The sequence below is a fragment of the Acipenser ruthenus genome, chromosome 4 (genome assembly GCF_902713425.1).
Source record: "Acipenser ruthenus chromosome 4, fAciRut3.2 maternal haplotype, whole genome shotgun sequence".
Taxonomy (NCBI): domain Eukaryota; kingdom Metazoa; phylum Chordata; class Actinopteri; order Acipenseriformes; family Acipenseridae; genus Acipenser; species Acipenser ruthenus.
Window position 1 is genome coordinate 62,371,653 of NC_081192.1, and position 27,911 is coordinate 62,399,563.

Genomic DNA, 27,911 nt, shown 5'->3' on the forward strand with positions numbered 1-27,911 from the left:
GGGGTTACAATGCATAGCCTTTCAGCTACTGATCTGGGCACAGAGACACTTTCTGTCCCTCCGGGATGTACACCTCCAAGGAGTGGTGAACTGGGCAGCGGACCTCCTCTCCAGGGAGGGTTCTCACCCGCATTTGGGAACTCTTCAGGGAAGCCCAGGTCAATCTCTTTGCCACGGCAGAGACAACCCATTGCCCCCTGTGCTGTTTTTATTCATTTTTAGAAAGGGGAACTCGGGAAAGAACAGAAATGCAGCACTCTGACTGGCTGAAACACTTTACAGCATGGTGATGCACAGTCGTTATCGGGATGTCGATGTAAAAAAATGGAAAGTTGGCAGCCCTATATAGCACAGACACATCAGTCCTTTTTAACAATATGGTCTTTGCTGGCTAAGAAAGTTCTACAGGTACTTTTGTCTTGCGTTGTGATGCTGATTTTGTTTTATTATTAATATTTAGCAGACACTTTTATCCAAGGCGACTTACAGAGACTAGGGTGTGTGAACTACGCATCAGCTGCAGAGTCACTTACAACAACGTCTCATCCGAAAGATGGAGCACAAGGAGGTTAAATGACTTGCTCAGGGTCACACAGTGAGTCAGTGGCTGAGCCAAGATTTGAACCAGGGATCGCGTGGTTACAAGTCTGTTTCTTTAACCACTGGACCACACAGCCACCTATACCATAGCTTTTACCATATCAGCTTTGTCTTTTCTATCTTGTTGGCAAGCAGTTTGACTGTGACATTGGAAATTAAGCTCCAACTCACCATGCAGCTGAGAACATAACAATAAACTATATTTAGACTGTAATGTATGAGTCAGTACAGGAGGTGCTTTTAATTGTTTTCCTCACTTTTATATTTACCTGAGCTTTTAAGAAGTTGGAGATGGTTACTGTAACCTGTAAAAACAGAAACCGTTATACCCCTGGCAGAAACCACAAATATAAAGAATACCACAGCATATACAGTAATATTCCCAACCACAATCTGTATCTCCTCATAGCTAGTACCTATCCAATCAGCGCAATTGAATCATAAATAATGTAACAATAACAGCAGATCATCCTTTACACTTAAAAAGCATGTGACTGGCAATGTGATTTTTTAAAAGAATTTTGTGGTTCCATTTTAGTCTCCCTCGATCTTATTTTTGTTTAGTTTTAGCTGTTCCTGCAGGAGTTATCCCTCGACTCGCCACAGCAGTTATGCGTGTAAGGCTGTACGTCACGTCATTCCTTTGATCACGTGTGGCTAGCAGACGGAAGTGACGTCTAACATCTTGATGCGGAAGAGCTTTTATTCTGTGATAATCCAGCTGTATCAGAAGGAAACAAAATAAAGAAAGAAGGAACGGCCACAGAATTGCATTTTATACGTTAATGTACTTTTAATAGACTAGCAGGTATTATTTGTTGAATTGCCCGTCGGTTCACTCTCAGCGCCCATGGCTACCAATGGCAACTTACAGGTAAGGAGTACGAAAAGCAACAATAACAACACTACTTTTGTTTTCGGGAGGGAGTAAGGAAATTGTTCTAAAAGACACATCCCTTTTGCTGATTTGTTTTTAATTTCTAAATGTTTTTATTATTAAATCAATTATTTTTTCCATGGTTCTACGTGAAAATGCTGTATGTCGTACCACGCTTTTTTGTATGTATTGTTTGTGTTTCTTGTTAGTTTAGTTAGTGAATGTTACCATTCTTTGTTTCGGGTTTTTTTTATTTTTTTTATAAAATTAAAAAAAAGTGTTCATATATGTATAGCAGAGCGTGATGTTGAACCAACTTCCAAGTGGCAGAGAATGTTTTTAGAAAAAAATAAACAAAAAAAATGGAAGTACCGGCGTAGGGCCAGAAAGTGGTACATCGTCAGAATAGGATAGACGTACCAAAACTTGGCCCGTGTGACGTCAGAAAATGGTACCCTGTTAGTGCTGTGATTGACTACAGCACAAATCACTAAGAACAAGACAAACTGTAGTTCAACTACAAAATAGTATGTGTTTACAATTTTAGATAACTCAATTTGTTGCTCATCAGTTAAAGTCACATATTTGCTGAATTGTGAAAAATATATATATTAAAAAGAACTTTAAGGGCCAAACTCAGTACATCGTACCCCTTTCAGATGGACGTTTCCTTGTTTTGTGAGCTAAAATCATTTGTGCATGCCCAGGCAAGCACAGTACTTCAAATATAGTTTCAGAATTCAAACTTGGTTTTGCTAGTGAAATGAGAGCTGTCTTTATTCTGTCACACCATGCCTGATTTTGTAACCTGTCATGGATGATAAGCATCATAAGCGTACTTGATATCGAAGGTTATATGTATCGTATTAACCTATTACAGTTAATACCTTTCTATATTTACACAAAAGTAGTTGTAATATGGTAGTGTTTTCACAATAAGTGTGATATATCTATATTATTTTTCTTTTTTTTTTTTTAAGGAGTAAGTTGAGTGAATGCTACCAACAACTGTTCTGGTTAATGTAGCTTGCAATAATTCAATATTTGGGTTTGTGACGGGGTGCCCCCCTATATATTTTATTATGATTTATTATTATTGTTGGTATTTTGTATACGGCTATGTTTTAGTTAAAGTGCAGTTATATTAGTGTTTGGCTAGGATGGGTTTAATTCCCATCCAGGGATGATTGTCCAGGTTCAGGTGCAGGTGATTAGGAGTTTATTGATTGTCAATTGTGCAATTAACTCCTAACCACCTGCTATACAAGCCCAGCTCCAGGCTCATTAGTGTTGGTTGGAGTTAGGAGAAGGAACAGAGTTTGGAGAAGCTAGACAGCATTGTGAGAAAATGACTTCTACCTTTGTTTTGTTGAGGTATTTGTTATGTTTATTTTCTGTATTGTAGCTCTGTTTTGTTTGGCCCTTGTCCCCTTTTATTTTGTGTTTTGAAAAGTCTTTATTTTGTTTAATAAAAAAACTGCGCAGCCACACAGTGTTTTGCCCAGCATTCCTGCCTTTGGTGTACTGCTTTCCTGGAACCTGACGTCACACACATCACCACATCAGCCATCCTGCCACAGGGTTATAGTGCCTATTCCTTGACAATTTCAGGTTTCACAGTCCTTGACAATTATTGTCTATCATTGTCTTCCCTATCAGTCAGCGGTGACTTATGACCACACACAGGCCAATCAGTTTTAGTTGCCACCATACACATTGATCCTTGGTTTCCAGATGATATTTTCTGGGATACGGGTAAATATGCACCAGAGATTAGTCAGGCACCCACAACTATGTCATGCCCTGTCTACACTCTGGAAGTTCTTTGTTTCTAACCATTTTACTGCTGTCTAACTGCTCTATTTTTGCATTCAGTCTCAAACACACAGCAGTTCAGAGCGAGGAATCCTAAAAACGCATTCCTCAGATACCTGCATCTTGTGTAACTATAAAGCAAGTGTGAAGCTAATATTGATCAAAAATCTAAATTTGTAATTAGACGATATGTAAGCCTTTGATTAAACTTTGGTGATAGGAAAAATGACAGCTAAAATTGTGCAGCATTAGAAGGAAAATAAACAAAATAATCTGAGTTTTAAAATTAATTTTAGACAGTGTCTTGTTTGCATGTTGTGCCATCTTGCTTTACTAAAACTGTGAGGCAGGTGAATGACACAATTAGATAGTTTGTCAACAGAGTTACAACTGCAGGGCTGGGGTACGTTGGCTGATAAAATTGAAACCACGAATCGTTGATTACAAAATGTAGAAGGTTGAAAAAAGCAATTTAGGACAATCTTTTGCCTTAAGAGTACCAGGGTTTTTTGAGAGAATGTACTATGTTAGACTCAGTTCTTGTTTTGAGCCATTACCTAAGTCTAACACACTTTGTCAGGGGATGTATGTTACTCACATTTGTTTCTGTATTGCTATTTTATTTCAGAAAGCTATAGACCTTGCTAGCAAGGCTGCTCAAGAAGACAAAGCAGGGAATTATGAAGAAGCCCTTCGTTTATACCAGCATGCTGTGCAGTACTTCCTACATGTAGTGAAATGTGAGTATTTGTTATTATTGGTATTATTTATTTACAATTTAGTTACAATTCGAGACATTCATAGCCATATTTTCTTCTGGTTGGATCTTAGTATGTTATCTGCCGTAACCAGTAACTAATGATCTTGTTCGCTTTGAGCATATTTTGAAGAAAATTCCAGTACTGCACATGGCATAAAAAAATCTTATATATCACTTCCTCTGTGCAAGATTGTGAAAATAGAACCTCAATTGATATGTCCTGTACCATTATCTTCAAGTAGTTATTTGCTTTTGTAGGGTGTCTGGATTTCCCAGATCATATATTGTAAAACTAAATAGATGGTTATGTTGACTGGTGCCTGTCATTCATTTTTCCCTCCATGCCTTGACTTGCTCATCAGTTGACACGCCCCAATACAGTATAAAAGTTACTGTATATACAAAATGTTTGCTAGACACACTAAAACAGTGTTAGCAACACAATATATGTTTGCTGTATCAAAGCTCATATCTCACTGGGTATTCCTCAGGGCTTGTTTTTCCTCACAGCGTCAGTAGCCTGCCAACATCCTCTCTCGAGCTTGTGGGATCAGTGGACAACCACTGACCTTTAGTTCTCCTGAGCTGTTGGGGCAACATCGTTGGATATTCTAAATAGAAATACAATTAAGAATGTAGGATTATTTCTCCTGTTTTTTTTTCCCCCCTCTAGATGAAGCACAGGGTGACAAAGCCAAACAGAGCATCAGAGGGAAATGTGCGGAATACCTGGACAGAGCAGAAAAACTAAAGGAGTACTTGAAAAAGAAGGAAAAGGCTCCAGCTAAGCCTGTAAAAGAATCACAGCCAGATGAAAAAGGGTAGGAAGTTATTTCATCTTTGTGTGTCAGCCCTGTGACCTCAGCAAGTTTCTCATTGAGTTTTAGCATACCACTTGTTTTATTTACATTTTGTACAAAAAGTACAGTTTCAGCCCACTAAACTCAGCACTGTTAGACTCTTATTTGTTTTACTGTGTCTAGGAATGAAAGTGACGAAGATGGTGACCCAGAGAAAAAGAAGCTCCAAAACCAGCTCCAAGGTATACACTCCCTATACAGTATGTTACAAGGAAGGGTTTTGTTTACGGCCGTCCTCGTGAGTGAAATAAACACAGCACCACATGAACATTCATGTACTATTCTGTTAAAATAAAGTGCATTTATTGAAAAGATGTTGAATTTGGAAAAATGCCTTGTCATTCTGTCATTGGATTTGAATAAATTCAGCTCTGCAGTGTTGAATTCAAAAATGTTATTCAATGCTTTATCTTTCAGCAGTTGTGGTATAAATCAAGTTTATAGTCTTATTTAATATTCTGAAAGCAAATGAACCTAACCATTTTAAAACACACACATGTATTTTCACACAAAACAAAATAAACAAAAAGCCTAACTCCTTCCAGGAGCGCTAAACTAAACTTTTCTTCAGTTCTAAACTGTCCCGGACAGCTAAGCTGTTTACCGGTCACAAAACCCCACACTTATTAAAGTACAAGCATTAAATACCTTTTATTCCAGGTCTGCACACACCTAGGCTTCACACAGGCCTTAGCCTCAACACATACCTTTGTTCCCACCTGCCTGGTAGTCTCCTCTAATGGTGCTTCAAGATCCCTTTTATATCCTGTGGCTGTTCCCAATTAACAGCAGTTATCCAATTTCTTTATTTTCACGGCATTTTGTTAAATGGTTTATGTCCAACACACAATCCTTAAGTGTATTTTTATATTAGTTTTTCGCTGTTCTTTATTTTGAAAACCCTTGTATAATACTATAATAGTATTTACAATTAAAGAGAATATAACCGTTACTCAATGAATGCTTTGTTTTATTTAGACAATTTTAAATTAAGAAGAGATTTTTTTTAAAAAAATGGCAATGAAAAACATCAGTAAAGGAAACTGATAAGAAAATATGAAGTATAATTTGAAATGCCTTAAGGTGAGCAATAAAGTGACTCCATTGTGATTTAGCAATTGGTTCAAACAATGTAACATCGAATGCTGGAGTCTGTCTGTATAATTCTGTGTAAATAAATATAAAACTATAAAGAAGGGGCAACAATTTTAATCCAGAAATAGGACACAAGGTTTTTTCTTTTTGTACTGGGTTGTTTTTTGAATAATAATAATAATAATAATAATAATAATACAAATTTCACTTATATAGTGCTCTTCATGCAAGCATTCTAGGGCGCTTTACAAAATAAATATAAAAAGGCCAGTGTCTTGATATATAACCCAGCTACAAATAAACAGACCCAAACAAATAAGTTTTCAAACAGGATTTAAAAGATTAAATTGTGCTAGCATTCCTGATATGAATTGGGAGCAAGTTCCAAAGACGAGGGGCAACTAAATGTCCTGATTAGCATTTTCTGACCTCAGGGAACAACCACTGACATATGGGGTCTGCAGATCTTGAAGATAAGGTCCAAGACCATGTAAGGCCTTATAGGTAATAAGAAGAACTTTAAAATAATAATAAAAAAAAATAATAATAATAGCATCAGTAATAAAACAAACTTGAATGAGATGGATGCAGTAATTGTACAAGAAATATACCAAAAACCAAGATTAACTGAGATTAAAAATTTTAATCATGAGAATAATCGTGATACATTTTTTAAATTGCTTGACAGCCTAATTTATTATTATTATTATTATTATTATTATTATTATTATTAAACAACATGCTTATTAGCAGAAAAACATTTGCCTCCATAGTGCTGGGAAAGGAAAACCAGTTTAATTAATTTAATTTATTTTGTAAACCCCAATGTGTCATCTATTTTTTTTGGCTATTTTTTTCATAATTATACCTTATAATTGTATTGCAGGCGCCATAGTTATGGAGAAGCCCAATGTAAAATGGAGTGATGTAGCTGGTTTGGAGGGTGCCAAAGAGGCCCTGAAAGAGGCTGTGATTTTGCCCATTAAATTTCCACATCTCTTCACAGGTAAATAAAGATTAAGTGAACTGTGACTTGCATATCTAAATACATATCAGATTGGTGCTTTCTAGGGAAATGTAGATATTTATTAAAATAAATGTGTGATGCACTATTTAACATTGTTTTCATCATTATTTTCTCCTAGTCATTATATAGGTCTCAAATGTCTAGATTACAAGCTATGCATTCCGTTACTGTTGCTTTGTCTTGTTTATTTCACCTATTGCCCTACCCTTCCAATGGCTTTTATACTGTCAACCAACCAGTTGATTCCTTCCTGAATACTGAATAGCCAGTTGCATGCTTCGAGCCAGAAGACGCTAGAAGTGCAAATGTAACAGTTAACCTGAGAATAAGGCATAGAAACTGAGAACTTTCTCACCTAAAGAAGCATCAGATACTGTTTTTTAAAATGAAAATACATTTTTTTTGTTTTAAATGTTTTGCAAAACTGCGCATTTGAGACCCATGTTAATGGCTGTTCACAATTAGTTATGGTTTATTTTGTTTGCTACAATTACTTTAAATGTAGATGGTTGTTTAAACGTTTAATCCCACTTTTATTAGGATTGCCCTGGTTTGGGAAGTTCATGGTTTTGCTAATTCATGGGAATACATTGCCAGTTATGTAACATTTACTTCAACCTTAACTTGGTAAGGCAAAAGAACTCCATGGAGAGGGATTCTCCTGTTTGGCCCACCTGGAACTGGAAAGTCCTACCTGGCCAAAGCTGTGGCAACAGAAGCCAACAATTCCACATTCTTCTCTGTGTCTTCCTCGGATCTGGTGTCGAAGTGGCTTGGTGAAAGTGAAAAGTAAGTGACCGTTACAGGTTAAACTGGAACACCCCTAAATTGGAGTGTGGTACAGATTTTCCATAGACCTATTTTCATTTGAGAGAATTCTTTTAAAAGTTTTTTTTGCAGTTGCAGAAAGACTGTTGGAGTAAGGCTCCATATCAAAGTATCAGTTTAACATTTATTCTGCAGCATTGTAGTTTTAAAATCCACATACACTTTAATGTAAAGGACAAAAAAGAAAAAGAAAAAGCAGTATTTGAGCTAAAAAAGAGGTAAGCAATTGCATCTGAAATAGGTTGCCATCAAAGGTCATTGCAGTGATTTCATTTAGGTGAAAGGGGAGTACCACTCATATGGGAATAGACTTGACAATAAGCACAGTCTGTATCACAATGTTGTTTTGATATACATTCAATTCTCATTAAGACTAACTGAGATGTCACAAATTTCCTGATGGTATGAATTTTCTGTATGGTCCTGGCCAAATTTAGCAGTCACTTACTGTAAATAATACAAATTCACTTGACACAAATTTCCTGTTTGTGAAAATTAGTTCGGAGCTCTCCAAACAAATTGCCCAAGCTTAAACAGTTGAGTGCAAAGGATATTGGGAAATGTATTGCTGTTTTGGGATTACTGATCCTGTAATGCATTTCGAGTTGCCATAATGCTCACGCATCAATTCCATGTCCATGAAGCATAGAAATGAGTTGCCAGCACAAAAAAGTGCATTATCCTTGCAGTCAAAAGTGGACGTGTTGAAAGGTGTGAATAATGCACCTCTGTACAGATTTAAACATTGCTGCAAACAAAACCGTGAGTTAATAATTAGGGCTAAACCTGGGTTTTGGCAATATATTTTAAATAATGTCAATCATTCATGACTGTTTCTACATAAAGAAAATGGCTTTCAGAAAGCAGGCAGTTTGCAAAGACATGCTACTGATCAATTTTGTGGACCTACATAATACGCTAGGAAAGTCATTTGCTTAGCACAGGCTTAACAGCCATGAACCTGGTTGTAAACAAACCAGCAATATGGTGTTGCAAGTTCGTTTTTATGGTGTTAAGTTTTTATTCAGTGTTGAACCAAAAACGTTATTGTAAATATAAAAAATGGCCGTACAGTTATGCTTCTACTAATGCATATTAAAGCACCATGACGAATGTTTAATTTTAGGAAAAATTGTAATTAACTTCTTCTATGCTGGCTGAGATTTAATTACTACAGTACAGAGCCTTGCTACCCGACCCAAGCCCGACGGGACCCGACAATAAGTGTAGTTTGTATATTATGGTTCGGGCTCAGGTTGGGTCAGTGTGTTCTCAGTGAGTGGATTATGGCGTTTTTAATTTTAAGTGAGTATTTTTTTCTTCCTCTGTGTGAAAGTGCTTCCTAAAACTCCTGCTTCACGATGCACCATTGAGGTTTACCTGTCTTAATATCATCTCACAAACCCGCTTATTCGTTTTGTGGAGCCTGTCAAGTGCTGCGTGGCCGGGCTTTACTAAGTAACCACAGGATATAATTAATTTCCAACGCAACTAACAACCAATAATCATCTCGGCTGATAAACTGACATTTTGTGCAGCCTGTCAAATGCTGCGTGGGCGGTCTTAACAGGATACAGTTCAGTTGCAAAACACCAACGTCACCAAATTTTAACACAGTCTTATACAAATGCACACACAAAACGTTTAATTCCAGTTAATGATACAAAACGTATTTGTCCTGTAGTAAACTATATGCATTTGTTTAAATGTAAAGAACGACTAAATGTACAGTATTAAAACACTGCTCTTTAATTCACCATTAGTTATCTTTCTTTTTTTTCTCACACTTGTAATGAGCTGTATTGGTAAACGTGAAACTCTGTTTATATCATGACCTGCTTTACACCGCGAATTGTGCCTGCACGGCAACCATGATATAAAGGGGTTTATCTGTATATAGGCTCATGGAGTAAAAACTAACAGGAGAATGTGTAGCAGTGTTCCGTTACTGGAAAGGATATGCTAAATCCAATGTTTGGAAAAAGTACAACATTGTTGTATTCAGCGATTAATATAAGTAATCTCTGCAGTGCACACCGAAAAGTGATGTATTCATCCTGTAGCTGTTTTAAAAGCCATAGTTGTGGTGTAGTTTTTGTTGTTGAACGTTAATTTAGCGATTTGATATACTGGATTCTGTCGAGTCAACGCCCATGTTTGAACTATTGCCCCACCCCCGCTTTTAGCTGTGTCAATTTTTCACTGTTTCTAATAACAATGCGCAATAATAAATAAATAACCATGTTCAAATAATGCCTGAGATTTCAAGTCTTGTGCTTCAAGTGAGTAGAACAAGCTGTGCAGTACAGTAGTTGCTCTGTGCATTGACTGAATAAATTGTAAGCACTTTTCGTTTTGGGTCCGACAATACAGACTCTGAGTCCAATTGATTACGCTTTCCTGTTAAGCTACAGTCTGTTTTTTTAATTTAAATTTTTTTACAATAGACTTCAGCTTTAAAGGTTAATGTGTGTTTTCATTTTTAAACAACACAATACTCCTGTTTTAACTTAGGAAGAGTTCAGAAATCAATATTTGGTGGAATAACCCTGATTTTCAAGCACAACTTTCATGCGTCTTGGCATGCTCTCCACCAGTCTTTCACATTGATGTTGGGTGACTTTATGCCACTCCTGGCGCAAAAATTCAAGCAGCTCGGCTTTGTTTGATGGCTTGTGACCATCCATCTTCCTCTTGATCACATTCCAGAGGTTTTCAATGGGGTTCAGGTCTGGAGATTGGGCTGGCCATGACAGGGTCTTGATCTGGTGGTCCTCCATCCACACCTTGATTGACCTGGCTGTGTGGCATGGAGCATTGTCCTGCTGGAAAAACCAATCCTCAGAGTTGGGGAACATTTCAGAGGGGGAACATGTCAGAGCAGAAGAAAGCAAGTTTTCTTCCAGGACAACCTTGTACTTGGCTTGATTCATGCGTCCTTCACAAAGACAAATCTGCCCAATTCCAGCCTTGCTGAAGCACCCCCAGATGAGTCAAATTTTCAGCTTTGCCCAACACCTGGTCGTCTAATGGTTAGACAGAGACCTGGAGAGGTCTACAAGCCACAGTGTCTCGCACCCACTGTGAAATGTGGTGGAGGATCGGTGATGATCTGGGGGTGCTTCAGCAAGCCTGGAATCGGGCAGCTTCCTTCTGCTCTGACAATGTTCCCCAACTCTGAGGATTGGTTTTTCCAGCAGGACAATGCTCCATGCCACACAGCCAGGTCAATCAAGGTGTGGATGGAGGACCACCAGATCAAGACCCTGTCATGGCCAGCCCAATCTCCAGACCTGAACCCCATTGAAAACCTCTGGAATGTGATCAAGAGGAAGATGGATGGTCACAAGCCATCAAACAAAGCCGAGCTGCTTGAATTTTTGCGCCAGGAGTGGCATAAAGTCACCCAACATCAATGTGAAAGACTGGTGGAGAGCATGCCAAGACGCATGAAAGCTGTGCTTGAAAATCAGGGTTATTCCACCAAATATTGATTTCTGAACTCTTCCTAAGTTAAAACAGGAGTATTGTGTTGTTTAAAAATGAATATGAACTTATTTTCTTTGCATTATTCGAGGTCTGACAACACTGCATCTTTTTTGTTATTTTGACAAGTTGTCATTTTCTGCAAATAAATGCTCTAAATGACAATATTTTTATTTGGAATTTGGGAGAAATGTTGTCAGTAGTTTATAGAATAAAACAAAAATGTTCATTTTACCCAAACACATACCTATAAATAGTAAAACCAGAGAAACTGATAATTTTGCAGTGGTCTCTTAATTTTTTCCAGAGCTGTATAAAATGACATTACAGTGGACTTCCGCAGCACCCTTTTTTCAGACAAACCCTTTACTTTGTATTTCACCATTTAATACTAGAACCGTCGCGCTTATACTCATACCTAAAACCACCGGTGGCAGTCATTATGATGGTTAATTTTTAAACAACATCAATATTAAAATGAAAGACAAACTATCAGATACAACTCCAGTTTTATTCAACCATATCATATCAAACATCTGCACAACCGAAACGCCGTATTTAAATGAACAATTAAACATAAAAAGGTTTATTTTCTAACTTACCACATATAAAGCACTACTTCAAAAAATGAAAAACTATTAACAAAATAAACATTTCAAAAGAAACTAGTCTGTAAACAGGTATATGTACATACAAAACTGTAAAAATGAAAGTAACATGTTTTCTCTTGCTTGTGTGTCACTCAGTGCAGCACAGAATCCAGGTTGGGATGCTGCAGCCTGCTGCTACATGCTTAGTAGATTTCTGATCAAAATGTTTCTGCCGAAGCGCTGTAGCTGCAGTTCTTGATTCTTTAGTGTAACTGTGTGCTGTGCTTTACCTTTTCAATTTTAAACATGCCTAATTCTAAACGTAATCTATCTTGCTAATGTTAAAAATATTATTTCGCCCCTGTCTTGAGTCAACACCTCTCCCCCACTTTTGCTATAACATCAACTCTGCGCCCCTGGGGTGTTGACTCGGCGGAATCCGGGCTTGTCCAAAATTAGTATGCGAATTTGCAAGAGCATCTTAATGTGTGGCTATTTATGGTAACAGTTTTGAAGAAGCTTCTTGTTGTCGTCTTTTAAATCATGCAGTGTTGGATAACTAGGAAAGGAAGTAAATGAGATATGATTAATTGATTTTTTCTTCTTATTTAACTGGAAACTATGAATACTCTACACTGAAGGTACTTAGTTTCAATAGCGTATGTTTGGAATATGTTTGTGGAGATAGTCGGGTCGGGTATGCAAATATTTCAAAGGTCTCGGGCTCGAGTCGGTTTGTCTTGTTTATTTCATCTATTGCCCTACCCTTTCAATGGCTTTTATACTGTCAACCAACCAGTTGATTCCTTCCTGAATACTGAATAGCCAGTTGCAAGCTTCAAGCCAGAAGACGCTAGAAGTGCAAATGTAACAGTTAACCTGAGAATAAGGCATAGAAACTGAGAACTTTCTCACCTAAAGAAGCATCAGATACTGTTTTTTAAAATGAAAATACATTTTTTTTGTTTTAAATGTTTTGCAAAACTGCGCATTTGAGACCCATGTTAATGGCTGTTCACAATTAGTTATGGTTTATTTTGTTTGCTACAATTACTTTAAATGTAGATGGTTGTTTAAACGTTTAATCCCACTTTTATTAGGATTGCCCTGGTTTGGGAAGTTCATGGTTTTGCTAATTCATGGGAATACATTGCCAGTTATGTAACATTTACTTCAACCTTAACTTGGTAAGGCAAAAGAACTCCATGGAGAGGGATTCTCCTGTTTGGCCCACCTGGAACTGGAAAGTCCTACCTGGCCAAATAATAATAAAAAACTGAAAAAACCCTGAACAGAACAAAAAATAAAAACTGAAAAATTCAAGCTCTAACAAAAATACAGGCTTACTTTAGATTTGCTCAGTACCCTGATGTTGAGGACGCCTTGCTTTTGTGTTTTAAAAATGCCTGTGATCAGATTTCTAGTTGCAATACGTTCTTTTTAAAATGGTATTTTCAATAAAATGTACTTTATTAACAAGTTTACTGTATATGTATCCCTTAAACACAAACACACACATATTTATTTTATATCTCACATTATATATTTTTTTTCTCAGGCTGGTAAAGAACCTGTTCCAGCTGGCTAGAGAGAATAAGCCCTCTATTATATTCATTGATGAAATTGATTCCCTCTGTGGATCCAGGAGTGAAAATGAAAGTGAGGCTGCAAGGCGCATTAAAACAGAATTTCTTGTTCAGATGCAAGGTAAGACTATAATGTTTTGAATTGTATATGTAAGCAATAACCTGGGTGCCTTGTGATGCACTAGGCCAGTGGTTCTTAACTCCAGTACCTGGTGGCAGTATACAGTTCAAGTTTTTGTCTTAACCAGAATCTACACTTTAATTTAAAATCTGCATTGCTTTCCAATACAGACCATAAAATATGGTACTCAAAACCTTTTAGACTGTTGTCGTGGTAGTTATTCTGCCAAAATCAGGTTAAAGTACACATTCATTTTTTTTTTTTTTACAAAAGATTTAGATCCCTGGTTAACATAAAAACCTGGACTGTATGGACCTGGACCAGGTACTGGAGTTGAGAAACACTGCATTAGGCCATAGGCCGAGTGTCTTCAACCACCGAGAAGTGCAGTAAGATATGTCCTGGAGTGGGTTATTGCACTTATAAAATGTTTATTTTATAAAGAAAACAAAAGTAATAGCATTTTAAACTTTAAATTGATTCATTCTATTAAATTTCTGTTAGTGTTTGACTATAAATAAAAATACAAATGTTGAATATCTATTTGGCCCTAAGTACTTAACTGCCAGTGTGGCGTCAAGAGTTTTTTTATTTTTATTTTTTAAAGCTGTTGACCCAGGCCCACTTTGATGTTCAGAGGGGATTCGCTAGCCATGTATAAGATGGTTCTTTCTGCACGACCATGTGATCTTGTTTAGCCAATCATGGTGTTTAATTCATCCACGCTATTTTATAATGATGTGTACAGCATTAATTATGTATCGCTTCTATACTTTAACCCAGCCATAAGTATTAATGTGAGACCTGATTTCTTCCAACCACACAAGCCATTCATAGCTCACTCATAATGATTCTTGAAGTCAAACTGTTTGTGGTATCTCCAGATATTATGTACAGTGCCTATAGATAGTCTACACCCCCTTGAACTTTTTTCACATTTTGTTAAGGGGAAAACAAATTATATATTAGAAATACAAAACTGAAAGATCATAATTGGATAAGTCTCCACCCCCCTGAGTTAATACATGGTGGAAGCACCTTTGGCAGCAATTACAGCTGTGAGTCTGTTGGGATAGGTCTCTACCAACTTTGCACACCTTGATTTGGCAATATTTGACCATTCTTCTTTACAAAACTGTTCAAGCTCTGTCAAGTTCCTTGGGGATCGTTGATGGACAGCAATCTTCGTCATGCCACAAATTTTCGATTGGATTTAGGTCAGGGCTCTGACTGGGCCACTCAAGGACATTTACCTTTTTGTTCCTTAGCCACTCCAGTGTAGCTTTGGCTTGTGTGCTTTGAGTTGTTGTCATGCTGAAAGGTGAACTTCCGACCCAGTTTCAGCTTTCTTGCAGAGGGCAGCGGGTTTTCCTCAAGGACCTCTGTACTTTGCTCCATTCATTTTCCCTTCTATCCTGACAAGTGCCTGCCGATGAGAAACATCCCCATAACATGATGCTGCCACCACCATGCTTCACAGTAGGGATGGTGTTCTTTGGGTGATGCGCTGTGTTGGGTTTGCGCCAAACATAACGCTTTGCATTTAGGCCAAAAAGTTCCATTTTAGTTTCATCAGACCACAAAACTTTTTGCCACATATGTTTTTTTGTATACTTGAAATGGGATTCAAGGTGGGCTTTCTTGAGTAGTGATTTAGTTCTTGCCACCCTACCATACAGGCCAGGTTTGTGGAGTGCTTGGGATATTGTTGTCACATGCACACTTTGATCAGTCTTGGCCATGAAAGCCTGTAGCTCTTGCAAAGTTGCCATTGGCCTCTTGGTAGCCTCCTTGCTCGGTCATCTAGTTTTGGAGGGACAACCTGATCTAGGCAGGGACTTGGTGGTGCCATACACCTTCCACTTCTTAATCGTCTTGACCATGCTCCAAGGGATATTCAAGGCCTTTGATATTTTTTTTATACCCATCCCCTGATCTGTGCCTTTCAACAACTTTGTCCCGGAGTTCTTTTGAACGCGCCTTGGTGCTCATGGTTGAGTCTTTGCTTTGAAATGCACTACCCAGCAGAGGGAACCTACAGGAACTGCAGAATTTATCCTGAAATCATGTGAATCACTACAATTTAACACAGGTGGAAGCCACTTAACTTGGTGTGTGATTTTGAAGGCGATTGGTTACACCTGAGCTAATTTTGGATTGCTATTACAAGGGGGGTGGACACTTATCCAACCAAGCTATTTCAGTTTTTATTTAATTAATTTTCAGTTAAGTTGTGGGGTAGGATGTGTAGATAAATGGAAAAAAAACTATTTTAATGCATTTTAATTCCAGGCTATAACGCAAGGAAAGGTGAAAATTTTGAAAGGGGGTGTAGACTTTCTCTAGGCACTGTATACTTTAAATCCTTGTTGGCCGTTATAATTGACTGGAAACTTTATTAGGACTTGTCTTCTTGATTGGCTTTGGTATCACCCTGAACTAGTGATGTAAATTAGATTGCTGTTGTGATCTTGTGATGTGACATATGATCCCTACAGCACTATAAAGCTGTGAAAGCAGTACGATTGCAAGCAATCTACCATAAATGGGGAAAAGGCAAAGATAAAAAAAAAGGGTACCAACATAGCAAGGAGAGTCATGCTGGTAGACTTCTAAGACATCAGAGTGAAAGGGAAAGTGGTTGATAAGAGTGACAGCTGTGGTTTCAAACATTTAGTGATGGATAGAGAGGCTAGTTAAGTCTGAAAAATGAATGACTGAATGGACTAACGTCCTTAAAGACCCCTCCCAATGTCTTACACCTAATTGTCAAGACTGGTCAGGGCAACATTGGCCCAACCTGAAATTAGCTACTTGTTCTACTAAAGTGGCCAAGTGTCTCTTGGCCATTACCTGCATTCAGTGTTTGTGTTAAAGTGCAAATATATTGAAGCCTTTCAGATCCTTCTCTTATTTGTCAACAAGTCTCCTGGGATGTGTGCTATTCCTTAAAGATATGTAACTACTCATTTCTCTCTAGGTGTTGGGGTAGATAATGATGGAATATTGGTACTTGGGGCTACAAACATTCCATGGACACTAGACTCTGCAATCAGAAGGAGGTAATTTTAATGCTTGGCATCTTTATCTCAGTAGCTAAATCGAAGTTAAATATTGAGGGATTGTAAATGCTGTTTTATTTGTTGGATTAAAATTAAGTTAGTTAAGATAATGTTAACTTTGAACAGAAACATCTTTTTGCTTAAATTCCACAACATATTTAGTTGATACTGTATGTGACTTTTTTATACTGTATGTGGCAGGTATTGTGACAATTTTTTCAAAACGAAATGGCAACATCATTCAGTGCGTTTATATTAATATAAGAAAAGAAGTCTTATTATTTCCTTCTCCACGCTACACTGGTATATATCCTCACGTTGTCAAACACTGATCTGATCTGCGAGCTCAACAGCTTTCAGTTTAAAGTTGTAGGACTTCTTCACCATCCTGATCAAGTTGTGTCCGCAGAAATAAACTTCAATATATGCCTCCCTCAAATATCGCAGTAAAAAATTGCATCTTTTGAAAGCCATATTACTTCTAATTACCGCCACCCTTGAATAAGCGCCGCAGCTGTTTTTAGCAATTTAAAATAAATGTTGCGGCATTAAATCAAAGTAATATGATATTTGATCAAAAGAAAACTCCATTATTACAACTATAGTTGTTCACACAGAAATTGTCTATACTGTTGGAGCAGCAAATTCATTCTAGCTTGGTAAAATGCATTCAGATTTTACAGTACTGTATGTAAAGTACAGTAGCATATGAAGAAAAGGATGAGCTTGCAAGGCGTGGACAGTTTGAACAAGAGAGATGTACGGGATAATAATCTGTTGAATACAGCATAAGAATATGCAACTTCGCTAAAACTAAAATACCTGATAATTCATGCCTCAGTCTTTAATGCAGACTGAACTGAGCCCTGTCTGTTCCCATCATGTACACAGTTTAATTTATCAGAATTGTAATTGGATTATCTATTCCAAGTCATGTAAACACAGAAAAGTGTCTGTAATATTCTGAAAGGTATTCATTTTGTTGTGATTTATTTGGATTTGTTTGTGTTTTGTGTAAACCTTTTATTTGGCCCTCATGCTGTTTTATCTTGTGTTTTGAAAGGTATTTTGTTTCATTTAATAAAAATACTGTGCAACAAAGCATTTTCACCCTGCACTACCTGTGTTTTGCGTGCAGTATCCTGATTCCTGACGTCACCATCGACCAATCTGTGACCGTGTCGTTTTCAGAAAAACAATTTTTTTAATTCAGTTTTCCAATTATTCGTTTTCTGAAAACTTGCTCATGTAAACGTACTGATTTAGTTAGATTTAAAATTTCACCCTCTCATTAAGTCAGCAATCGATGACCAGACTGTGAGTTCTGTGATGCTGCCTAGTAGCCGGCTCCGAGCTTTATCCTCCCTAATAAATACAGTGCTATGTATGATACAGCACCAATAAAGATTTTAAATTAATTGGCATGGGGAAATGAACCCGTATAATATCACCTCGCTTAACACTAGAAAGACTGGAGATAAACTCATACCTAGAAGCCCCGCAGCAGTCTTTCTGACGGTTGTATTCAAAACACTGTAAATTTGTATAACGAAAGGAGAAACAGTCTGTATTTTTTTTTTTTATTGAGTACGTTACATAAACATCTGAACAACTGAAGCATATTATATACATATGAACATTTACTTTACAAATCAAAACAAGAAAATGTAAATAAACATCTGAACAGACATGCAGTTTACAACATACATATTTATAAAACTGAAACGATAGCAATACATTTTTAACTTTTCAATAGCAATCGTTTTATTATCAGATGCGCAAAAGCAACTGAATAACGTAGATAAATAACCTTAAAGAAAACATTTTACAGAAGCGCACAGCACAAGAAGTTTTTAAAAATGTATTTCTTTTTTTTTTTTTTTTTTTTTACTTTGAGTCTAAGGCTGTTCACAGTCAATACAGATAATGCACTTCTCCACGCCGCCTTTCTGCACAGGGCACAGCTGCCCGAAGTTTTATTTTTATTGCACTTGCCAACCTGGGATTGGCGTCACTTGCGGCTCTCATCAGGGTTGCCAGCTTCAGTTGTGGGTACACGCTTGGCAGTCTCCCTCTGTTCCAAATGCTTCTTGCGAAGTTCCTGTGCTAACTGTAAAATATATTCTCTCCTTGGTAAATTCTTCTCCGTGCATTCTTTGTAAAGTACCCAGGAGTTGATGGCTGCTAGGTCCAATACATTGTAAAACACGTGAAAAGGCCACAGTCGGGAGCCAGCTTTCATGTAATACTTCTGTGCCATCTGATCCAAAACATCAACATCAAAACATCAAAGTTTCTTGTGTTGTAAAACCCCACGGTGTCTGGTATTTATTGTCCCGATGCTAATTGACTGACCAAAACAGCATAGCTGGCAAACGGGCACCAGCCTTTGAAAAGGCTGATTGAAAAAACAATAGACTGTCAGTCATTCACTCAGGCAGAGAGTAATCTAATTACAGCTAAACACATTGCGGTCTGGTAAATAAAAATGATAAAGTACAATACCATTCTGTATAATCAAAATACAATTGTTTTCTGTGTGGCCGTCAATGTGACTGCTCCCGGGGCTTTTAGGTATAATGTAATATATCTCCTTTATTTCTGCACTTCCGTGTTTCATGCTTTGTGAGAATAGTTAATACATAAGGACTGAAAGGTACATGAATGCGCAGCCCCATATGTGTTACACAACTGGAGGAAATTACATTTTAAAACACAAAAACGCCAAAATGACTGCCGCGGGGCTTCTAGTGTTAATATCATGCCCCGTTTATTATCACAGTTTTTCAAAAACCACTCTCTATGCACCATAGGTTCTTTGTGAAATGACCTCTCTTAATATCACCTCATAAACCCGCTTATAATCACATTTTGTGCAGCCTGTCAAATGCTGCGTGGCCGGGGTTTACTAAGTAATCACAAGATAGAATTAATTTCCAACACAACTAACAACCAATAATCATCTCGGCTGATAAACTGACATTTTGTGCAGCCTGTCAAATGCTGCGTGAGCGATCTTAACGGGATACAGTTCAGTTAAAAACACCAACGTCACCAAATTTTTATTTTTTTAACAGTCACAAAAAAAAACACCAAGTGCAACACCTAATTGATAGCTGTCACATTCATGGATAAAAGAGCATGTGCAAATTAACTTGTAAAGGAGAATTTATTTTACTCTACACTTTTTTTGTAGTTCCATTTGCATTAATAGTTTGTTTAATGCAAAATCCTTGGACATCAAAATGCTTAGTTCTCTTTGAGTGTTTGAAAGAAGGCTGGATCACCATTTCTCCATGTTAAATGAAGGGGCAACTAAAATTACAAGAGATTAAATCCAGTGTGGAGCAACTTGAGATGCATAATTATTTCTGCTTAGTGGCACAAATATTAAAATGCCATGCTATCCAACTGAATTTAAAGAGTTAGGCCATCAGTGTAGTGCCATTCAATTACATATTTAATATATATATATATATATATATATATATATTATATATATATATATATATCTCTTCAAGTGGGCACCTTCCATCCTCGGTGTTTCGTTGACTAGCCCACGACACCTCAAGAGGGCTCGACGGTGATTCTGGCGTCCCAGCATCACCCCCCACTCAACTCAGCCCAGCTTACTTACCCGTACATCAGCGTTTCTTTCTTTGTTGTGCTTGAGATCCCCAACCAGAATCTTTCCGTCACAACCACAGCCAGTTGTTGCTCCTCTCTGCTGCTTCAGATAAGTTCTTCACTTTGCGACGCAACTCTTGGCCACTAAATCCGACGTCTCTGAGAAACAGGGTTGTAGAGTGTGCCACAAATCCTCGACAACCCACCTCCACTGGATAGACCCGGACTCTCCATCCTCGCTGTTCCGCTTCAGTGGCTAGTTGAGCATACTGTAGTTTCTTCCTCTCATACGCCTCATCTACAGCATCCTCCCATGGCACTGTTAACTCTACCAGGTGAAAAAGGCGTGCTGATCCAGACCACAAGACAATATCTGGTCGAAGGTTAGTGGTGGCAATCTCAGGTGGAAAAATAAGCTGTTGACCAACATCTGCCAGCATTTTCCAGTCTCTAGCAGCTTCCAGTTGTCCTGAGCGAGGCTTGTTTTTAACACCTTTTTTTATTGGGTATTTGTTTTTGTTTCTCTTCAGGTTTGAGAAGCGTATTTATATTCCCCTCCCAGAAGAACATGCCCGCACCTTCGTGTTCAAACTACACATGGGCACTACTCCCACCAGCCTGACTGAAGCAGACTACCACACCCTGGGAAAAAAGACTGACGGGTACTCTGGAGCAGACGTCAGCATCATCGTGAGAGATGCCCTCATGCAGCCCGTCAGAAAAGTGCAGTCAGCCACTCACTTTAAAAAGGTCAGTTTGTTTTGCATATTTTGTTGATGGGTAGGATTTTGAGTAAAGGGAAATGGTGGAGTACAACAAGGGTTCCATGTTGAATGTGTGCACACTTCAATTAAGTTTAGTGCAAGCAAATGTTGAGCCATTCCATTTTAAACTAAACCGCAGACATCAGCCAGTTGAAATTGATGCATAAATGTGGAGCACTGTTTTAGCAATGTACAGTTTTACCAGACAAGTTCTACATTTGCTTTATTTTTGTTACATTAATTGGACCTAAGACCATACTTCTTGAATACGAAACAACCAACTTTTAAGGGTAAAGTTTAGTTTATGCAGTTAGTGTACATGTTTACTCTAGTGGCACCGATTACCTTGTACAGGTACGAGGATCATCAAGAGAGGACCCAGAACGGCTGGTAGAAGACTTCTTGACCCCATGCTCTCCAGGAGATCCCAATGCTATAGAAATGACCTGGATGGAAGTCCCTGGGGATAAACTTTTGGAGCCAGTTGTTTCCATGGTAAGAAACATAATTACATTATTACTCCCTGGTGACAGGGATATAGCAAAGGTACATGTAGACCAATTGTATGGCTAGTGCAAACCAGTGGATCAGTAAGGCTGGGTTTCAAGCCAAATTCTCTTCTTCTTTTATAGAATAGACTGAGGGGTAGATTGTATTGAAGTGTTGTGGCTGTCGCAAACCATTTGCAAATGAGTCGTCAGTCTAGGGTGAAATGTACTAAACATGCGCAATGCTGTTAGCGACTTTTTTAGGGAGTGCTTTGCGGCAGCAGTTTTTCTTTCCAGTTCAAACATAAATTAATATGTAATTATAGGCGTTCCTGTATAAATTATCAAAAAGAGGGTGGAGATAGTGCAAATAGGTGTTCTCAAATATTATAATGAGATGTACTAAAGCTGCTGACAGTTGTGATGCTTACAATTGCATCAATTTATTAAGAACTTTTGAAAGCATGTTTAAAACAGTCACAGTTGTTGCTGGCATTTCCCAGTTCACTTTTTCTCGTGTGTTGCAAGTTGTGCTCCGTGCATTTTTGAGGTGAACACCCAAATGCCTATTTTTCCCTAAAAGCAGAGTTTACTTACAAGCCTTGAAAACAAATTTCTATGACATTACTGGTTTCCCTGTGTTGGGAGCAATAGACTGCACACATGTGCTGCTAACCCCTCCAACTCATTCTGAGCATCTGTATAGGAATAGGAAACACCTATTTTATTAATGTGCAGGTGGTGTGTAATTGTGCACAATTTAGCACTGCACCACTGACTAACTTAAATAAAAACTGACAGCATACATTTGGCTTATAGGCTACTTATGATAATACAAATTAGTGATGTTATGCAACATTTGTTGCTGGTCCCTTGAAATTCGTATTAACGAGAATTTAGGACTGTCCTCCTGTAAGTATCATAACTTGACAATGCGGCACCATGATCTATTTTGTAATAATAATTAAAAAACGCTAAAATCATTTAGTTTCAGTTTAAAATAATCTTTTATTCGCATTGTACACCAATTTGTACGATGCAGCAACATGATTTATTTTGTGTTATCGGTAGCCTACAGGCTAAAGTAAAAAGAAAGTGCGCTAGGTATTCATTTGATTTTACAACTGTACTGTATAGGTGTACTGTACAGATTTATATTTTTTTCATAATGTAATGTGTAGCCTACCCAAAACACATTTTGCACAATGATTAATACATTGAGCACTATAAGTGTATGTGTTTGCGATTTTTATTGTATTTTTTTTTAAACCTGACACCTTATGTCGGACAAACATGTCCGGTTTAGCGAGGGGCTATTGTATGATTTATGTTTAATGATAAAAACACATTTTTTATTTGGCAGTGAAGGTGGGGGCCCCACTATAGAATCTGATGGGATTAAATTGCCTTTCATTATTTATTCGAAAAAATGCCGCACGACTCTCGCAATGCTAGAGATCTCGTTAAGATGATGCAACAAATATTTAAATTAGTATATTGCAGCTCTTGTTATTAACATATTTTCTCTTAGTACATACGACAAAATGTATATTTTGCGAATAGTTGCAACATAAATGCAAATTCCGGTATGTTTGCGCTGCGACTGGCCCATCTTAGTACATCTACCCTTCAGTCTACCTACTGGTAGTTCACCTTTTTGTCTGACAATTGGATCCAAGTACACTTAGGCCCAAATTTATAAAGGGGGAAAAACCGACCGCAAAAAGCCACGCAATGTGTGTGTTCAGTACGGCCGCACTCAGCATCAAAATAACAACCTATTTTATAAGACTAATTAGGTGAAGCGGCGATTCCGCCATCAAACAATTTTAATATCCCTCACTGCAATTAGCGGTGGAGAATTACACACCTCTCACAATAAATAGCAGGTTTGAGTCAACCCTGCGTGTGTAGGTTACACATTCCAAAATAAAATGAATGGCACATAAAGACCTCAGACTGGTACTAGCCATGGTGATGAGGATGCTCGGAAGCGAAAACTGAAATTTACCAATAAGGAATTGGAGATTTTGGTACAAGCAGTACTAGCTTAAAATACATCACCAGGACAAAGGAATAAAATATGGAGTGTGTGGTGGCTTCTTAATAAACAAATGTACCACTTTAGAGTTTGTAGTCTAGGTTGCTTATACATTACGACGCATTATCCAGAACTGTGCTTCGCATATTAGTTCAACTTCTTATTTTGGATAAATAATTCCAGGCGTATAGACTTTTCAAACTTAAGAACAATAATGGCAGTCAAACGGGTGGAAAATCCTTCCATTGTACAGCAATATGTCCAACAACAACTCCATACAGCTTCATATGAACAGTCTTCAGTTTAACTATGACTTATATCTTCTTAATTTCTTATGCAGTTACAACTCTCCTATGTCTTATGTATGTATGTATTTCTGACTTTCTGTATGATTTTTAAAGCAGATCTGTATGGTCTATAATATAGCTACATTATTCAGATGTGCCTACAACCAGCTGTACTGTATTTGCTCTAGCTACAAACTAACTGCGTCATCTGTCCCTTTTTTCTTTTTTTTTTTGTATCCTTTTCTTTCAAATTCGAATTTAACAATACTGCCTGAACCAGTATTGTTAAATACCAGAATACAATATTACTAAACATAAATTCTGTAGGCATTACTAAAATAACGGTGGAGCATGAGCCCTCATTGTATTACATGTATATGAGACTTTTTCTTTAGTGCGCCTCGGAATATCGTTCCATCTTTTCTTAATCTCCTCCACCGTTCTTATAATAATGCCTACACTCTGGAAGTAAAGGCTCTCATTAGAACTTTGCTTTGCCACTGTGGGGAGACCTTTTTAGGTGCTTCTAAGAACCTTTTTTTTTTTTTTTTACAAGGATCCTATGTTCTCTATTTGCAGACTTTCTTTATTGTCATGTAAGCTATGAAACATGTATTGAAAATTGGAGTTTGCAAAACAATACGGTATTATAAACCACAATTTACAAACTGACGATCAGAAGGGTTAAAAAATTAGCTCTTTGCAAAATGTTAGTAAATGTTTTTTTCTCCTTGAAAACGAAGTCTCCTTCTTGCTGCAGACAAGTCTCCCACATCACCTTGCCTTTTATATAGCCTATTGTGTGACTGCGGCAAATTAACACCTGCTTTTCAGAGTTCTTAAAATAATCAAGCAAATACGAGGCCCGCAATTACCGGCAGCTTTAATAAATTAGACAGAATATTTAATAGACCTCATTTGCAAAATCCCCTCCCAATTTTAGCGGTTTTGTTCAGAAACGCCCCAGAATTACATATGCATATAATTACATATGCATCAAGGGCTAAAGCGCACAGAGACATTGCCCCCGCAAACCACGTCTTAATTGCATGTTTATGCCATTGCGTGTGTTTTATAAATCGCATCCAAGAATTCAGAACCCTCAGTTACATGCGCAATCCTTTTATAAATCTGGGCCTCCGTGTCTTATAGTTTAGCTATTACATGTCAAGTGCTTTGGTATATTATTTTTAAGATCCAGAATTTTAATTTAAAAAATCAGTTGTATGCCGTTTCCTGACTTTTAGCCAGTAGCCACAGGCTGCTATGCTATGCTGTCAGTCTTAGTGATGATAGTTCACTTCCAAAAAACAAATGTCATGGTTTTGGAATCCCAATAAAAGTGAATGGCAGAGAAATTACATTTGTAATCTTATGAATTATATACTTTATTAGTCTATAGTGGTGGGCAGTATTTAATAGTAAAGACCTACTAATTCTGTCAGAATATGTGATTTTTATTATTATTAATTTTTTTTTTACAGTCTGACATGTTGAGATCCCTTACAAGCACCAAGCCAACCGTTAACCAGCAGGACCTGGAGAAACTGAAGAAGTTTACAGATGACTTCGGCCAAGAGGGCTAAACCTAAAAATAAAATAAATGTATTCATTCTCTCTTACTTTTATGGTTTCATCTAAAGGTGGCATTCTAATACTGTTCAGCTCTCTATGGGAAATTCAACTTGACTGATTTTCTAAAGCAGTCTTGAGGGGTGGACAAGAGGTGTGTAGCTATGTTTTTCATGTTCTTAATACTCCTCGATTTGCCAATAAAAATCAACTACATTTTCTTTATTTTTATAGACCTTATAAAAAAAATAGCATGACTATTGCGCTCTATAGCCATTATGACACAGTGGCGAACTATAATTTGGATTTAATTCAGGTCATTAGGCAGGACGGACCAGGTCATGATCATTTGTAGCAGATGGTAAACCATGGGATACAGCAGTATAGTTTTAAATATTTTTTTTTTTCAGCAAAGTTCATCTTAAATGTTCCATCTTGTTAAGAAAATGTGTAGCTCAACTCTGATACGCCTTAAAGGTATTCTGCATGCTGTACCTTTGATATGCGAGAATGCTTTCGCTGTAGATTACTTATTAGGGTTGGGGGAGTAAAAAAAGATCTTGTAGATATCACAGTATCTGTATTCCACACCTGTAAATGGCTCGTGAAGAGTTCACAGATAAACAGAAGAGAGTATGTATCCATTATACAACCCCCGGAATTAAACCATGGAGGTTTTTTTGTAATTGGGATCTACTGCTACCTGTTGAGCACTCCTAGTGGTGGCTTAGACCATGTGCCTTTACTATGGGTTACTTACTACATATTTCTGTTAATGACTTTTGTCTAATAGTGAGTAGCATCTTCAATATGTACTCTTCTGTCAGGTTGATATGGAATATTGCATCTTTTAAAGATTTGCACCTTTCATTAACAATTGTGCTCAATGATTATACAAGACTGTACTTCTATGCACTTAAGGTGTTGGCTTTCCTATAAAACTCTGTATCCTTTAAAAGAAAGTATAGCGATCTAGTTTAACATGTAGTACTTTTATGAAGTATACTGCTAAATTATATATATATATATGCCTTCAGTGCTCCATGGTAAGAATTACTTCATACAAGAGATGTTAAGAATATCTCAAATCCCAAAACTTTAAATTTTTTTCCATTGGTTTTTCATGCATATGTAAATAAAGCTATTACGTATTCAAACTTTGTTTCATTGTGTGAAAAGTATATTGAAACGTATTATGTCTGATGTAAGTTATACTTATCTGCTAAAAACTTTTGTCTTAGAACAGCAAGCATTTATACTTGGTCTCACTCATTCTTCTATCAGCAAGCTCTCCACATTGTTTACTGAATTACTGCCATGTAAGTAATCAATATATTCATGATCTCTGTGTCACAAAATAATACATTATTTTGAATGGAGGGTTTCACAAATTTTTTGTTCCAATGTTCAAATGTACCTTAATCACCAAATGTAGATTTATGGAGTGAGATTGATGTCAAAACTAAATAAAAAAAGTTAAATGAAAATGTAAGCTTTCAAACATTTGTCTATATAATCTGAAAGCTTGTGATGCGTGAATTGACAAGCTGTATTACAACCTTGAATGCTGAATGGCAAAACAATGGCCCCATGTAAAATTGAAAAAAGGCAACACATCTAATTTCCGTCATAAACCACCATTTGTATGAAATGTATGTATAGCCAGAGGAGTCAAAATAATTCTACCTAAAATCATGCTTCCATCTGCACCATGAAACCAGTCTGTAAAACTGTGCCGCCAGTTCTATCTCCAGTCAACTGGTCATGCATGACACAAACATCAAAAATAGCGGGTAAAAAAAAAAAAAAAGGTTAAAAGAAAAAATGGCACAAACAAGTGACCAAATGTGTGAGTTTATATTAGTGCCGGGATGAACACAGGATTTTCATGTTCGGATATTCGCTCATAATTTAAATATTCGTTTGCATATTCATTCAGTTTCAAAAAGTAATAAAAGCCATTATGTTGCTCAGAACGCAGGCAGAAATAGCATAGCAGCAGGGGCAGGGGGACGTAGTCCCTGTGTGTGCCTTTATTTTACAGCAAGATGTTACAATATGTAATGTAACATGTTCTAGTACAAAAATATCCCAGGAGTAAAGAATATATTGTGTACACCTTACTTTACCCCAGTGAATTAACTACAAAACAAAGGATGACAAATAGCAGTTCAAGTTAAACGCTGTTTTGTTTATTCCTGAAATAAATAGTACATAAAGTTGACACTGCATTTTATTTATTTATTTTTTTTTCATTCCTTGCCATTGCTGTTTCTTCACAGTAAACATTGGCCAGACACCTTTTCATGAAATAATAACATGAGGTTTACTTGTGCCTTTTTGTAGCTGAACAAGCAAACGAAAACAGAAGTTCAACTTGAAACACTTAAAATAAAATAAACATGGAAATACCGTTGTAAACTGA

The 27,911-nt window shown here is 37.2% G+C and overlaps 1 protein-coding gene across 1 annotated transcript; it reads left to right on the top strand.

Moving 5' to 3' along the window:
• Nucleotides 1-1,226: 1,226 nt before the first annotated feature.
• Nucleotides 1,227-26,973, top strand: LOC117399318 (vacuolar protein sorting-associated protein 4B). Its single transcript, XM_033998412.3, has 11 exons — nt 1,227-1,474; nt 3,921-4,032; nt 4,726-4,873; nt 5,036-5,094; nt 6,894-7,013; nt 7,667-7,823; nt 13,497-13,645; nt 16,626-16,707; nt 20,865-21,084; nt 21,453-21,593; nt 25,399-26,973. Exons 1-11 carry the CDS (start codon nt 1,451-1,453, stop codon nt 25,498-25,500), a joined length of 1,314 nt encoding a protein of 437 aa, XP_033854303.1. The 5' UTR covers nt 1,227-1,450; the 3' UTR covers nt 25,501-26,973.
• Nucleotides 26,974-27,911: the final 938 nt, after the last annotated feature.

Excerpts from the sequence above, each read along its gene's own strand:
- LOC117399318 (XM_033998412.3), top strand. The coding sequence starts at position 1,451 with ATGGCTACCAATGGCAACTTACAG. Across the intron at positions 5,095-6,893 it reads GCTCCAAAACCAGCTCCAAG|GCGCCATAGTTATGGAGAAG; the intron begins GTATACACTCCC and ends ATTGTATTGCAG. Across the intron at positions 21,594-25,398 it reads TGGAGCCAGTTGTTTCCATG|TCTGACATGTTGAGATCCCT; the intron begins GTAAGAAACATA and ends TTTTTTTTACAG.